Below are 15,151 nucleotides of genomic sequence, written 5' to 3'. Positions count from 1 at the left end.
AACTATATGTGCGAGGAATAGTTAAATATATTGATCTACATGTATGCAAGTGTAAATTTTTGTAGCCTTGCAAATTTTTTACTGACCCAAAAGAGTGTTGGTATCCTTGGAGTTTTATATTTAAATTCTTTTCTTCTAGCAAATAAACTATCATGAACTATCTTAAAAGCTTAAATTATTAGGTGAAGACACATGAATGGTTTTAAAATTATATTTTTAATACACCATATCACACAAGAGTCTTTGGGTTTGAATCACGGACAAACGCATTGGCCCACATGCCTTTTGCTGAACTTTAATTCTTTTATTTGAAGAATAGGGTTGGCAAAAGCATACGGTAGATCATATGATTATAGTCTGCTAGGGTTGAAATTCCCTAACGGCCAAACAAGAATGAAAACTGGGGCAGAGAGGTAATTTTCTTGAAAAAAAAAAAACTGATACTATTAAAATAAAGTGACCCAAGAAGGAAACCTTCTTAACAAGGTAAAAACCTTTTAACTCAATAATCAAGTCCTTACCCCTATTCCTCAAAAAAAAAAAAAGTCCTTACCCCAAACCTAATGAGAGCTCCTATTTTAATAATCTAATCCTGATAACGATAAACCTGACTCTTAAAAAATAAAGACGATAAACTAACAAATATAAAAGATTACTTCCTAAAATACTGTAAACATAAAAGATAAAAATAAACTAACCCAATTAAACAAACTCCAGCCCAATATTTTGAATCCTAACAGAGTCTCTGCTACATAATCCTATCCAGTATGACAAGATGAAGCATGTGATGATTGAAAGAAACTTCATGAAGTTAGAAACTGAAATATGAGACATTACCCTACACTAAAGTCCAAGTTACGAGAAACTAATGTTCTCGCAAAGGTTTCGTCTTGACAAGCCAAGAAACTTGATGATGAGTGCTGCGAATGAATCATGAAGTTACATCTCCTTATTAGAGAGATTTTGGTCAGCTCTAATGTTTTTATTATTTCTCCAATTTTAGGATTCCAATTTAATTCTGACTATCAAGTAATTATTTGTTTTATTTTCTATATCTTTAGCTTTTCTATATATTGTATTTCATTTCATAAGAACAAATCAAGAAATAGAATAATTTCTCGAGCTCATAAAAACTCATGACTAATAAATATATAATTACTTTATTGGATTATCCATGCAGATGGCTCATAATGTTTTTGAAGCAGGACTAAAACGCTTTATGCACGAGCCTGTTTATATTCTCGAGTGAGTTCTACTTCCTCCGAACTCTATAATACTCTTTTTCTTTCTTGCTCTCTTGATAACACACCTATATTTACTTAATATACTTTCTTTGTTAAAGAAAAAGTAACAATCCGGGCTTTCCACCTTTCATTGTGTGTGCTTTCATGGTCGTTAACATTGAGCGTCTTTGCCCGTTGACGGCGCTTGGTGTGGCGCTTAGTGGCAAGATTGAACTGTCAAACCTCAAACCCTTGCAGTTACAAAGTCACACAGTTATTCATATTGTGGCTTAACAGTAACTAGTTATCCCAACAACTGACCATTACATATACTCTAAAGATTACAGAGCCTATAATAACATGTAATGAACTAAGTATCTCAAAAACCTAAGCTGTTGGGTCTGGAATAAGGACCCATTAATAATTTAATATTATATTTCGAATAGATATATTATCATCTCACTAGTTGTAATTTTCTTAATTTATTTTCCTACCAATTTTTTTTTCCAATTAATAATTTTTCATGTTGTTTCAGATATGCTGATTTCTTGACTCGTTTGAATGATGACCAAAACATACGTGCTTTATTTGAGAGGGCTTTAAGTTCACTTCCACCAAAGGAATCAGTTGAGGTTTGCATCACTTCTTATTTCCTTGTTCTTTTGAAGATATTCCTCGACCCTGATTAGTAGTTACTAGTTAGTTAACAACATCTCTTTATCTTAATGTAATTAAACAAATTGTATGCACCGTGTGCACCAATTTATGTTTGGACTTAATAAAAACTCTTCCTTTTGATACTTGGATCATATTTGTGCCCCTCACATTAAAAAGTTGTTTGAATTAGCTATTCGCAACTTTCATTCAATCCATCTTGAAAAATCTCTTAATAAGTGATATACGTTTCTCCCTTTTTTCCTTAAAAACTACTACATATTTGTGTTAGATTGAGGAAGAAAGAGATCTTAAATAATTCTGATTTCATTTAACATTCTAAATTGAGTAGGCCACCCATCTATTTTATAAACTTTGTGTGTGTGGTAAGACATTTCGATAAGCTTAAAGCTTAGTTGACTAGCTTCAATGTTATTTAACTAGCTTATAAGCTCTTTGGAGATTTGGTGTAACATCCCGATCTTACGACTGACCTCATGGTAACAAACCACCCTTTAAGAAACAATGAGCTGAAACCCTAAGATAGGATGAAAAGCCAGACTAATGATTATTGTACTACATTCTCTGTCCGAAGTTCATGATGATTTCCCCATAGAATCAAGTATGTTTGATTTTGTATTAACTGTACTCCCAGGTTATGTACTTAATTCTGTTGGAGAATGTTTCTAGTTGTTTGCAAATATTTAATTTAGCTGTAATTTGTAACTAATCTGATCTGTAGGTCTGGAAAAAGTTTACCCAGTTTGAGCAAACTTATGGGGATCTTGCTAGCATGCTGAAGGTAGTTCCTTCAATTTTGTTTATATTTAGCATTTACCTTGCTATCTCTGGTTGATTCTTTTGTGTTCTGCTCTTAATTAGGCTTATCAAATTATTACTTTTTCATAACCTCTAGTCATTTGACAGGAGAGAGCCTTCAGGGAAAATATTGTTAATTTGCTGTCTGTTTTGCATCAATCAGTGATTGGTTGACATTGATGGAATAGGATGCTGGTAACATCCCACTGTCTAGCCTTTTGCATTATGACTGCTTTAGTAAAGGGCTGGAGATCATTGGGAGAATGAAACTCACTGTTTTCTTTCTATATTGTTGCCAAATCAACGCTCTGTAACTGAAACTGACAAAAAAGTCTGTTAGAATATAATATAAAACTATTAATGTGACCCTTACCCAACAGCTTAAGCTTTTGGGATAAGTGGTTGCTTGACATGGTATCAGAGCCTCTATGACCGAGAGGTCTAGAGTTCGATCCTTGCTCCCCTCACTTTCTAATTAAAAAGTGGAATTTAACTAAGCACATGGTAGGTGGGCCTGTGCATTTATCCACGCTTCAAGTCCAAATGACTCTTGCGTGAGGGGGCGTGTTAGAATATAATATAAAACTATTAATGTGACCCTTACCCAACAGCTTAAGCTTTTGGGATAAGTGGTTGCTTGACATGGTATCAGAGCCTATCCTAGATCCATTTGTTGTTTGTTGTGGAGACTTCCCATATTCGGGGCACCCGTTGTTGTTGATCCCACGTTCCAGGTTGTTCAGTCCTGGACGTGAGGGTGTGTGTTAGAAGCTCCGCATTGGCTAGAGATAGAGCATAGATAGCCTTTATAAGGGTAGTGCAAACCTCAACTCTTGAGCTAGCTTTTGTGGTTGAGTATAAGCCTCCTAATTTCTAATATGGTATATATTGAAAAATAATAGGTAAATGCTGTTCTATTTTATTCCTCAGCCAAAGGCTGGTATTTATAGAGAGGATACAATTATTACTCCTTGAATTAAGGAGAGAATTACTACTCCTTGAATTAAGGAGAAAATTATTATATATAAAAAAGTCAATAATAGAATCTCTAGAATTGACTGGAAAACAATAAATACTGATATATTTTCCAACACCCCCCCCTCAAGTTGGTGCATAGATATCTATCATGCCCAACTTGCCTATCAAATGCTCAAAGGTAGGTCTTGCCAAGCTCTTGGTCAGGATATCCGCAGTTTGCTGACTCGAAGTCACAAAAGGTAGACATATGATTCCAGCATCTAACTTCTCCTTTATGAAATGTCGATCAATCTCAATATGCTTGGTTCTGTCATGTTGAACTGGGTTATGAGCTATGCTAATAGCAGCTTTACTGTCGGAGTATAATTTCAATGGAAGCTCAATTTTCATCTTAAGTTCTTCTAGGACTCTATGAATCCATAATCCTTCACAAATACCTTGAGCCATAGCTCTAAACTCAGCTTCTGCACTACTTCTTGCCACAACTCCTTGTTTCTTGCTCCTCCATGTCACAAGATTACCCCAAACATAGGTACAATATCCAGAGGTTGATCTTCTATCTGTGACTGAGCCTGCCCAATCAGCATCGGTGAAGATAGACACATTTCTTTCACTAGTCTTCTTAAAAAATAAGCCTTTTCCGGGATTTCCCTTCAAATATCTCAGTATCCTATAGACTGCCTCAAGATGTTCCTCAAAAGGAGAATGCATGAACTGACTCACTGCACTAACTGAGAAAGCAATATCAGGTCGAGTGTGTGACAAATAAATCAGTTTCCCAACCAATCTTTGGTATCTTCCAGTATCAACGGGAACACTACCTTCTTCCCAAAGTTTAGCATTAGGATCCATAGGGGTATCTGCTGGACGACATCCACTCATTCCTGTTTCTTTCAATAAGTCTAGAATGTATTTCTGCTGTGAAACCACAATACCATTCTTTGATCGAGCAACCTCCATTCCAAGAAAATATCTCATGGGTCCTAAGTCCTTGATTTCAAAGTCTACTGCTAATTTCTCTTTTACTCTTGCCATTTCAACTGTATCATCTCCAGTAAGGACAATATCATCAACATAAACAATCAGGGCAGCAACTTTCCCATCATGGGAGAATTTTGTGAATAAGGTGTGGTCAGCCTGTCCTTGAGTGTACCCTTGTTTCTTCATGGACTGAGTGAATTTTTCAAACCAAGCTCTAGGGGACTGCTTTAATCCATACAAAGACCTATTTAGTTTGCATACATTTGATCCAAATTTGCTTTCAAAGCCAGGAGGAATCTCCATATATACTTCTTCTTCTAGATCACCATTAAGAAACGCATTCTTAACATCCAATTGATGTAGGGGCCAATCCAGGTTGGCAGCAAGAGATAAGAGAATTCGGACAGTGTTCAATTTTGCAACAGGAGCAAATGTCTCTGAGTAGTCTATACCATAGGTCTGAGTAAAGCCCTTCGCCACCAAGCGAGCCTTGTACCTTTCAATTGACCCATCTGAATTATACTTCACAGTAAACACCCATTTGCATCCAACTGTCTTCTTGCCATCTGGTAGTGTCATAACACTCCAAGTTTTGTTCTTTTCAAGAGCTGTCATCTCCTCAAGTACAGCTTCCCTCCACTTTGGAATTTCTAGAGCAACCTGGACATTTTTTGGAATTTCTACACTAGACAATTTTGAGGTGAAGGCAGACAGAGATGAAGACAAATTTGAATATGATATAAAATTGGAAATAGGGTGTTTAGTGCAAGATCTAACAGGTTTTCTAATGGCAACAGGATCATCTATATCAGGATACAAAATACGACTCTCAGAAACAGAGATAGACTTACCTTTCATTTTCTTAGGAGGTTGATCATTCCCCGGTTCAGATTCCTGACAGTGTTGAGATGTGGACTCATTCCTTTCTTTGTGGTGCTTTTTCACATAAACCTTCCCTTTCCAAGTCCTGTTTCCTACTTCAAATCTGTTCTCTTTAAGTGACTCATTATTTTGTGGCATTTTAATTAGATCATCATCATCCCTATTGTCAAGATTCTCATTGGTTTCTTCATGAGAAAATGTAGGCTCTGATTCCTCAAGTTCCTTACTCATAACAGGAGTAGGATCAGATAGAGTATCTTGGCCATTTTCTGTTGGTGCAGAACTATAAGTCTTAGAGCTTTGTGGTACAGGCAAAGATAATTTATTTAAAAAACTCATGTCCTCAATTTGAAACGAGTCTTCCTTTATATCCCCCCCTTGAAGATGAGTGTCATTAAAAAAAGGTTTATTTTCAAAAAACGTAACGTCCATAGTGACAAACATTTTCTTGTTTTTTGGATCAAAACATTTATACCCCTTTTGGGTTGGGGAGTATCCAACAAAAACACATTTTATAGCACGTGGTTCAAGTTTTCCAACATTTTTATGTTCATGAACAAAGGCTATGCAACCAAAGATTTTTAATGTCAAATCAGTTGAAACACGAGGTACTAGGAAAACATTCTTTGAAAGTATTAATTGGAGTTTGGAAATTGAGAACTTTGGAGGGCATTCTATTAATTAAATATGCCGCTGTTAAAACAGCTTCGCCCCACAAATAGTTTGGTACTTTACTTGAGAAAAGTAATGCTCTAGCAACCTCCAATAAATGTCTATTTTTTCTTTCAGCAACTCCATTTTGTTGAGGAGTATTAGGACATGAACTTTGATGTACAATCCCATTTTTTAGGAAAAAATCATCCAAAATAGTGTTAAAATATTCTTTGCCATTATCACTTCTAAAGACTTGAATATTTGTTTGATATTGGTTCTGCACCATTGTACAAAAATCCTTTACAGCCCGACAAACATCTGATTTCCCCTTTAACAAGTACACCCAACATACTCTTGAATGGTCATCTATAAATGTGATGAACCATTTTTTAAGAGAAAGTGTACTTGTACGGTTAGGGCCCCAAACATCACTGTGAACAATAGAAAAAGGTTTTGATGGTTTATATGGCTGTATTGGAAATTGGGAACGATGATGCTTTGCAAACTCACATGCTTCACATTTAAGCAAAGAAAGGTTCTTATTATAAAATAACTTAGGAAACAAGTGTTTTAAGTAATGAAAACTAGGATGACCTAATCGTAAATGCCATAACATAACGTTGTCATCATTATTATTCAAAACAAAAAAGGATTCAAAGCAGGAACTTATTGTTTTTGGAGGTAGTTGTGATGCAGATCCAATGTCAAGGTAGTAGAGTCCTCCACTCTCCTTAGCACTGCCAATCATCTTCCCCGAGTTCAAATCCTGAAAGACACAGTGAGAACGGAAAAAATTGGTTTGACAATTTATATCTCGGGTTAATTTACTAACAGACATTAAATTACAGGATAAGTTTGGAACATGAAGGACATCGTTAAGAGTTAACACTGGAGACAACACAACTGACCCTTTACCTGCAATGGCTGAAAAAGAGCCATCTGCAATTTTTATTTTTTGATTACCTGCACATGGACTATATGAAGAAAACAAGGTGGATTCACTTGTCATGTGATCCGAGGCACCTGAATCTAATATCCAAGTATGACTGGGACTGACACTAAGACATGCAGAATTACCTTTTGTTGCTATAGAGCAAGAAGGGGTTGAAGACTCGAGGAGTTTGAGCAGTTTGTCTAGTTGTTCCGTAGTGAGCGGAAGCTGAGTCGAAGAGGATTGCTGCCCTTGATCAGAATTACTTGCTTGAAATGCACGACGACCTTTCTTCTTCCAGCTAGGAGGTTTTCCTATGAGCTTCCAACAATTTTCACGTGTGTGCCATTCGCGCTTGCAGTGATCGCACCAAGGAACTTTTTCTGACCTTTTTCCCTCGCCGAGGTTCCTAGTAGCCAGAGCAGAGCCTTCAGATTCAGAACTTCGTGGTGTCTTGCCCATCATAATTCCTTGTCGTGCCTCCTCCCTTCTGATTTCTGCAAAAGTTTCACGAAGAGTTGGCAATGGTATTTTTCCTAAAACTCGACCCCTTACCTCATCAAGGTCTGTATTTAGCCCAGCAAGAAACATGAAGACACGATCATTTTCTTGCCTCTTGAGAAACAGAACACTATCTTCTGTACACCTCCAATTGTCATCATAACAGAGATCTAATTCTTGCCACAGGGTCAACAACTCATTGTAATAAGCAGTTACACTCCTGTCACCTTGTTTAGCCTGCCATAACTTTGATTTTAAACCAAAAATTTGGGAGGAGTTTTGAATATCAGAGTATGTTTCCTTAACAGCTTCCCACACATCCTTTGCAGAAGGCAAAAACATGTAAGGCTTACCTATTCCAGTTTCCATAGAGCTTACCAACCAAGCAATAATCAAGGAGTTTTCAGATTTCCATTGTTTGTAACGAGGGTCTCCGCTTGTTGGTTCAGCTACTGCTCCTGTTAAAAAACCAAGCTTCCCTTTGCTATCCAATACCAAGCGAACGGTTTGGGCCCATTCATTATAGTTCTTCCCATTCATCTTAGGAATATTGACCTTGAGGGAGTATGAGGAACCCTCTTGGTCATTGCAACCTATATTGACATTACTGTCACCATAAACACTGTTGTTTCTGTTTTCATTGTTGCCGTCATTACCGCCACTGTTTGTGACGAACTTTGGTGTGCCATCTCCACGACCACCACCATTACCGCGGCCACCGCCGTCTCCTTTGCCACCGCCATCACCGCTGTTGACGCCCGAGTCAAGTGATTGTTCGCCGTGGTTGGCTGTGGATCCGGTGTAGGCCTCTGCTATGGAGGGCCACCTATTGCGACCTGCCATAGGAGGCTAAATGGGTATGTGAAACGGGTCGGGGAAGGAAATAGGTTGATCAGACTAGCTGTGGAAAGCTCTACAGTAGAAGTCCCAACCTAGGGCTCTTGATACCATATTGAAAAATAATAGGTAAATGCTGTTCTATTTTATTCCTCAGCCAAAGGCTGGTATTTATAGAGAGGATACAATTATTACTCCTTGAATTAAGGAGAGAATTACTACTCCTTGAATTAAGGAGAAAATTATTACATATAAAAAAGTCAATAATAGAATCTCTAGAATTGACTGGAAAACAATAAATACTGATATATTTTCCAACAAAGTCTATGCCATGGTCAGACAGACATTGATTTTTCGCAACAATATCTAGAAAAAGGTTCTTGAGGGATCGCAAGAAAATGTTATTAGAATAATATCAATAATATTATATTCTTAAGATGCTTATGTCAGTAGAACAGCCCATGCATGGGCAGGCAGTACACGGCTTTGATAATTTATCCTTGAACCTTATGTAGGTTGAGCAAAGAAGGAAGGAAGCACTTTCTGGAGCTGGTGAAGATGGAACAGCTGCATTAGACAGTTCCCTGCAAGATGTTGTATCCCGATATAGTTTCATGGACCTGTGGCCATGCTCCTCTAATTATCTTGATCAATTAGCTCGGCAAGAGGTACTAGTCATTTGTATATTTGTCTAAAAAGGATGTTTAACATATTGCTTGTTAATGTTATGAAGAACTGACTATCCCAAACTCATCACTCAAGGACTTTCATCCTTGTTGATTATGATTGACATATTATTTCTAAAATATGTTTGTTTTAAAGTTTCCTGATTGGTTTCCCCAAACCAGTGCAGTCAATCTCACATAGCGACACATGTTGCCAATCCTAAAAATGCTATAGAAGTAAATCACTTAGCAGCACCTGCTATACTTAATTTTTCTATACAGTTTATATAATTTATACTATATACATATATAATTGCTCATAAATGATATAAAAAACTCAATATTCATTAGCAGTTATGAATTAGGTTCGAGCCGTATTGAGAAGATGATGACAGTGTTTTTGCTCAGCCTCACTGTTTGGTTGAGGTGTGTGAGGAAAACTAGACTGTTGTATGATGCACTGGGAAGTCATAAAGGAATTGAAGGGCGAAGAATAGCATTCCCTTACATTGTCAGTCCTAAAATCTCGAATTGTTCTCCAAAATTGAGTCTTAATCTCTTAACAAAAGGTTTAAAAGGCAAATTCAGAATGATATTTTGCTAAAATCATCCAGATACATCTTGAGAAATCATCAATAGAAATGTCATAGCACCTTTCTCTGAAAATAGGAGGAACACGACTAAACCCCAAATATCTGAATCAAAATTATCAAAGCGAGAAATAGCTTTACTATTGACACTACTAGGAAAGACATCCTAACATGTTTACCAAGTTGACACGACTTACGCTTGAAGGATTTCAAATGTGAAAGTTGAGGAACCAATTTCATCCAGTTTAGACTTAGTTGACCCAAACAATGGTGAATGAGACTAGGAGACTCTAAAATAGCACTCATGCTGGATGATGAGGCTTGAAGATAGTATACATCTCGTCATACCGATCCTGTTCCATTCTTCTGTTTGTACTCTCATCTTGTATGAGAAAATAATCAGTAGTAAATGTTACAGAACAGTTTCTTGACCAAGTGAGTTGACTAATTGAAATCAAATTAAAAGGGAAATCAAGCACAAATAGGATAGAGTTTGGTGACAAGGAAGGAATAAGTGAAGCCTTACCAATAGATCTCTAGTCATTGTGGGACTTCTCAACACTATCTACCCTAATTAACGAATTTAAGTTACAATATGAAGCATAATCATAATCATATCCCTAAATATATTTACTCTCTATTTATGATATCCCAACACTCTACATTACTAGTTTAGTAACTTAGTTTTCAAAGACACCTCTATTGTGCAAATCCTTACTATCACTATTGTGTAAGGTAATCTACTTTCAACAAGCTATTGTTTTGTTTGCAAGTGCCTACATGCAACAACAATTTTTAAATTTCCCAACATAGAAGTGTTTTCCATTCATGTCCTATATATAGTAATTCAAATTTTCATTTCTACCTCTTTAGTGGCTTGCCAAAAATATCAATAAGAGAGTGGAGAAGTCTGTCATGCCTAATGGAAGTGCTCTTTTAGGTACTGGTATTATATCTATTTTAACACACGGTTTGTTAATATTTTTTATCATGTGATGAAGGCTACATTATTAGTGCAGATAAGTCATCTATGGCAACCATTTCAACTATATCCTCGAAAGTTATTTATCCTGATACTTCAAAGATGGTGTTATATGATCCAAAGCAAAATCCTGGTAAGTAGCCCTTCTTTTTTGGTGATATACTTCCAGTGTGTGTTACTCACTATGGACAACTACAGTCTGATTACCATCGCATATATACCTTACTGTAGCAAATGTTAAGAACCTTTTATATTCGGATTAATAATATTCCTTGTTCTTCAATCTTTGAAAAATACGGTGACTATAGTTTTAAATTTAGCAGCAAAGCCTGAAGGCGTTAGAAAAAGAATGCATGAGAAAAATTGACATAGTTTTGAAGTCATACTAATTTACCTGAATTATTTTAATTTATAGACTGTTAAAGTTTCAACATTTTTACTAGTCATGTTTATGTTTCTTATGTAGTTAGTTATAGTTATTTAGCACAAAAAGAATGCATGAGAAAAATGCACTCCTGATTTTTTCTGTGTCCGAATATTGCTATGGTATTATTTTAACTTTTGAATAGGAAGGTTTCGGGATGGAGTTATTGTTATTATGATTATCAATTTTGTCTAATGTGAGTTATAATTTCATTTTTGTCACTGCACAATATGAATGGTTGCTTGTGAATTTTTTCTGTGTGCAATTACTCTTGGTTTGGGGACCTTCTCTAACTCAATTACCAGTGGCAGGTTCTGGAACAAATGCATGTAATGAAATTCTGAAAGCTACACCACCTGCGTTGTTAGCATTTTTAGCAAACCTACCTGCAGTTGAGGGTAATATTAGAAGTTATGACTATTAATTACAGTTTCTTATCCATTATAGTATACATTACATTTTTTATGCTATTTTATAAGCAATCTATAATAGACTGGAATGACAAAGGTTGCGCCGTAGAAGAACCACTACCTTGATAGCAAAAAAATTCCGAAGACAGTCAGTGCAATCCACTGTCTGGTTTTCTGCTCAAGGTTAACACAGATGCACGCAAGGTGCTGAGAACTCATAATCTAAACGTGCTGTAGCCATTTTTAAATATAGAAAGGAGAGGAAGAATGGATCTTCATTATCTCTCAAATAAACTTTCTTTTAGTCCTTTATAAAATTTGACAAGGAATGAATAACCAATTTATCTAATTAAAACCAATTATTTAATGGATTTAAAAGGTCATGAAAACGGAAACAAACAAAACAGATTTTGAGATTTAAGGAGACTTAATGCAATGGCCAGCACAAGAGATATGTTACTTGTTAGAATTGGTTGCCATTAATCCTTCAATTCACCACTAATGGCAAGCAAGTGAATGAAAATTGAATGAAAACAAGCTGTACTTTACTTATATAGACTAAGAAGACAAGTGAAGTTAGTTCAGTTAGTATCTGACTCAAACAACTCTATGGCAGCTGTACAATAAGCTCTAAGTAACTCAAAAAAGAAGGCTAACTACTATGGTTAATAACAAGACTGAAAACTGTGTTTTGGGGTTTCCAGGTCCAACACCAAATGTAGATATCGTGCTATCAATTTGTTTGCAGAGTGACCTACCAACAGGACAAAGTGGGAAGAAAACAGGGGCTCCAACACAATCGCCAGCAGGTCCTGCTCCTGCTACAAGTGAACTTTCTGGTTCAAACAAGTCTCACCCTGTTCAAAGTGGCCTATCTTTGAAGCGAACTGGTAATAGACAACATGGGAAAAGGAAAGAATTAGACAGTAAGTACATAATCCATTTTGACTAGACTTTATGCTTGTATTTTCTTATGCCTTCTCTTTTTGATTTGTTAGAAGTCCCACATTGGCTAGAGATAGAGCCAAGATAAGCTTTATAAGGGTAGTGCAAACCTCAACTCTTGAGCTAGCTTTTGTGGTTGAGTATAGGTCTCCCAATTTCTAATATGGTATCAGAGCCTATCCTAGATCCATTTGTTCCACATTGGCTAGAGATAGATCCAAGATAAGCTTTATAAGGGTAGTGCAAACCTCAACTCTTGAGCTAGCTTTTGTGGTTGAGTATAGGCCTCCCAATTTCTAATATGATTATTATCCTGTACAATGATGTTTATTTAAATGAGCCATGGGACTTTTGGAGCATTTCTGCATGTGTCCTTAAGTGCTTTTGGATGGTCTTAATATTGAATATGGTGAGCGTTTGTTTCATAGTTTTGGTTAAGTTACCTTGGTTTTTTCACATGTTAACTTAAGTTTGTCCTTTTCTATTGTTCGGCAAAAGTCAAGTAATATTATTAACTTGTGTTTTCTCTTCACTAAACTTGAGTTTATTTAAAGTAGGTTAATGTTACTTTTCTGTTATTGTTTCCTCAGTTTAGTTCTAAAATTACCTTATATCCCATATTCATCTCTGTTTACCACTTTAAACGGTTACCCACTATATCTATTTAGTAATTTTATCCGATTTCAATTTATCCTTTCCATACAATATTCATTTTTCTAAAACTTTCTTTTAGACTCATTCCCAAACACAAATTCATTCTTTTAAACATAATTCTTTCAAACTTACTTTTATCAAGCTTAATTTTGTCCATCTGCAAAATAAACAGACCAAAGGGTCATGACTCGGTTATGATTCTATAGCAGCTTCAGAATTCATTTCATGCAGCTCTGCTTTTATACTTATTAGTAGGCATTATCGTGAACACTGATTCTCTGTTAAAGCTATGTTGGTACTTTAATCCGAGCTATGCCGCTATGTTTACAACTTCATTTTGCATGCATAGTAGTTGTATACAATTAATGTACCTTTACGATTTCGACACGAATAGTTGCCCATATTTGCACAAGTGCTTTCTTTTCATGCCTAATTTTATCCGTTTATGGTTCAACACAAGTAAACTTGAAATAACAGGAAATCGATTCACCTCGATAATGATGGTTATAAATTGCAACTTTCAGATTGGACGCTTAGTAATCAAATGTGCATGTCTGTTTTTGACATCAAAATTTATGTTTTCTCCCATTTGATATTTGTCATTATATTGTCTAGGACAAGAGGATGATGATACTACAACTGTCCAGAGCCAACCACTTCCTCGAGATGCTTTCCGGATACGACAGTACCACAAAGCTCGAGCCAGCAGCACTTCGCAAACAGGATCAGTTTCATATGGAAGTGCATTTTCTGGCGATTTATCTGGTAGCACTGGTTGATAAAATATTTTAAACCACTTGTGGTCTGTGTAAGATAGAAGACCTTTTTTAGTTATATAACATTATCCTTTCCATCCATTTGCTTATAGATAGATTTGACTACTACATTTGCAAGTATATAGGTCAATAAATCATTTGTTGTAACTCCCATCTGAACAGTGGTTGACTTGTTGAATGGATAGAGGAATATTTAAACATGGGATGCAAATCAGTTGTTCTCTTTGCCTGGTTCCTTTGTCATTCCAATTGAAAAATGTTAAGTCGTTAAAAATAAATCTTTTTTAAATACCAACATGCTCGTAGAATTTTTGTTCCAGTTTCATTTTTTTTAATTATAGGGCAGGAAAGGACAGACAAATGTGAAGGTGATGTGTATCCAGGCTCTTACCTCCTTTTTCATGTTTCTTGAAAATATGGTGATTAGCTATAACCTCATCTTCTCACATTGAACTGTCTTGAGGTGGTCGGAACGATGTGTGATCAGAGAATCACAAATTGGTTGTTTCAATAATATCAGGATGTATAACTGATGTACGAACAAAGAAAGGAATTATTGTGGAGATTACTTGATTTTTTTATTTTTCATTAATGCTGCTCTTAACCCTCTCTTAAAAGGATAAATACTTTAGAAGGAGCTTGGGAATTATTGTGTGACCCGGTTTGACCACCAGAGATCTAGATTTGAAGTCCAGGAACCTTTAAACCCGATAACTCAACGTGGGGGCATGAAGTGGAAAGTCGACCTGATCAACGGAGTCTGTGAGCGTGGAAGGTGGAAAGCTTACCGGTACCCATGCTCTCATGTGATTGCGTCATGAGCCCACATGGCAGTGGACTTTTATCAATTTGTGGACCATGCTTATTCTATTTAGAATGTAGCACAGGCATACCAATTTGAGTGGTTCCAATTGGCAATGACCTGAACATGCTGCTGAGGGTGGGGCCTCGTATTGTGCCAGATCCTGCAACCAAGCGTGGTAAGGGGCGTCCTAGGTCTACTCACATCCGGAATGAGATGGACTTGGTAGAGACCGGACCATCTACACATAGGTGCGGACAATGTGGTTAGCGAGGCCACAATCGAGCTGGTTGCCCATCTTTACATGCGAGTGTGAATGCAACCATGAATGATTTGTTCGGGGACGACAATGTGTATGATCCATAAAGGTCATATTCCTAATTGTAATAAGACTTCAAATTGAAAACATGCAATCTTAGTTGTTTTTCCATTAAAACAGTTCT

The 15,151-nt window shown here is 36.4% G+C and overlaps 1 protein-coding gene across 2 annotated transcripts in view; it reads left to right on the top strand.

The window, feature by feature from the left end:
• The window catches only part of LOC130737856 (cleavage stimulation factor subunit 77), a 42,750-nt gene extending 28,633 nt beyond the window's left edge, over positions 1 to 14,117 (top strand). The window contains exons 15-23 of one of the 2 annotated variants that reach the window (XM_057589713.1): positions 1,181 to 1,245; positions 1,759 to 1,855; positions 2,620 to 2,679; positions 8,976 to 9,128; positions 10,589 to 10,655; positions 10,735 to 10,830; positions 11,433 to 11,519; positions 12,236 to 12,457; positions 13,746 to 14,117. In XM_057589713.1, the coding sequence (XP_057445696.1) occupies positions 1,181 to 1,245; positions 1,759 to 1,855; positions 2,620 to 2,679; positions 8,976 to 9,128; positions 10,589 to 10,655; positions 10,735 to 10,830; positions 11,433 to 11,519; positions 12,236 to 12,457; positions 13,746 to 13,909 (1,011 nt within the window). In that variant the 3' untranslated portion in view covers positions 13,910 to 14,117. Of the gene's footprint in view, positions 1 to 1,180; positions 1,246 to 1,758; positions 1,856 to 2,619; positions 2,680 to 8,975; positions 9,129 to 10,588; positions 10,656 to 10,734; positions 10,831 to 11,426; positions 11,520 to 12,235; positions 12,458 to 13,745 lie in introns of both variants that reach the window. The other variant, XM_057589712.1, reaches the window with a different exon arrangement.
• The last annotated feature ends 1,034 nt before the right edge of the window (positions 14,118 to 15,151 follow it).

This window comes from Lotus japonicus, chromosome 2 (assembly GCF_012489685.1).
Source record: "Lotus japonicus ecotype B-129 chromosome 2, LjGifu_v1.2".
NCBI lineage: Eukaryota > Viridiplantae > Streptophyta > Magnoliopsida > Fabales > Fabaceae > Lotus > Lotus japonicus.
Note: the sequence above shows the minus strand (reverse complement) of the source record. Positions and strands in the feature narration are given on the sequence as shown.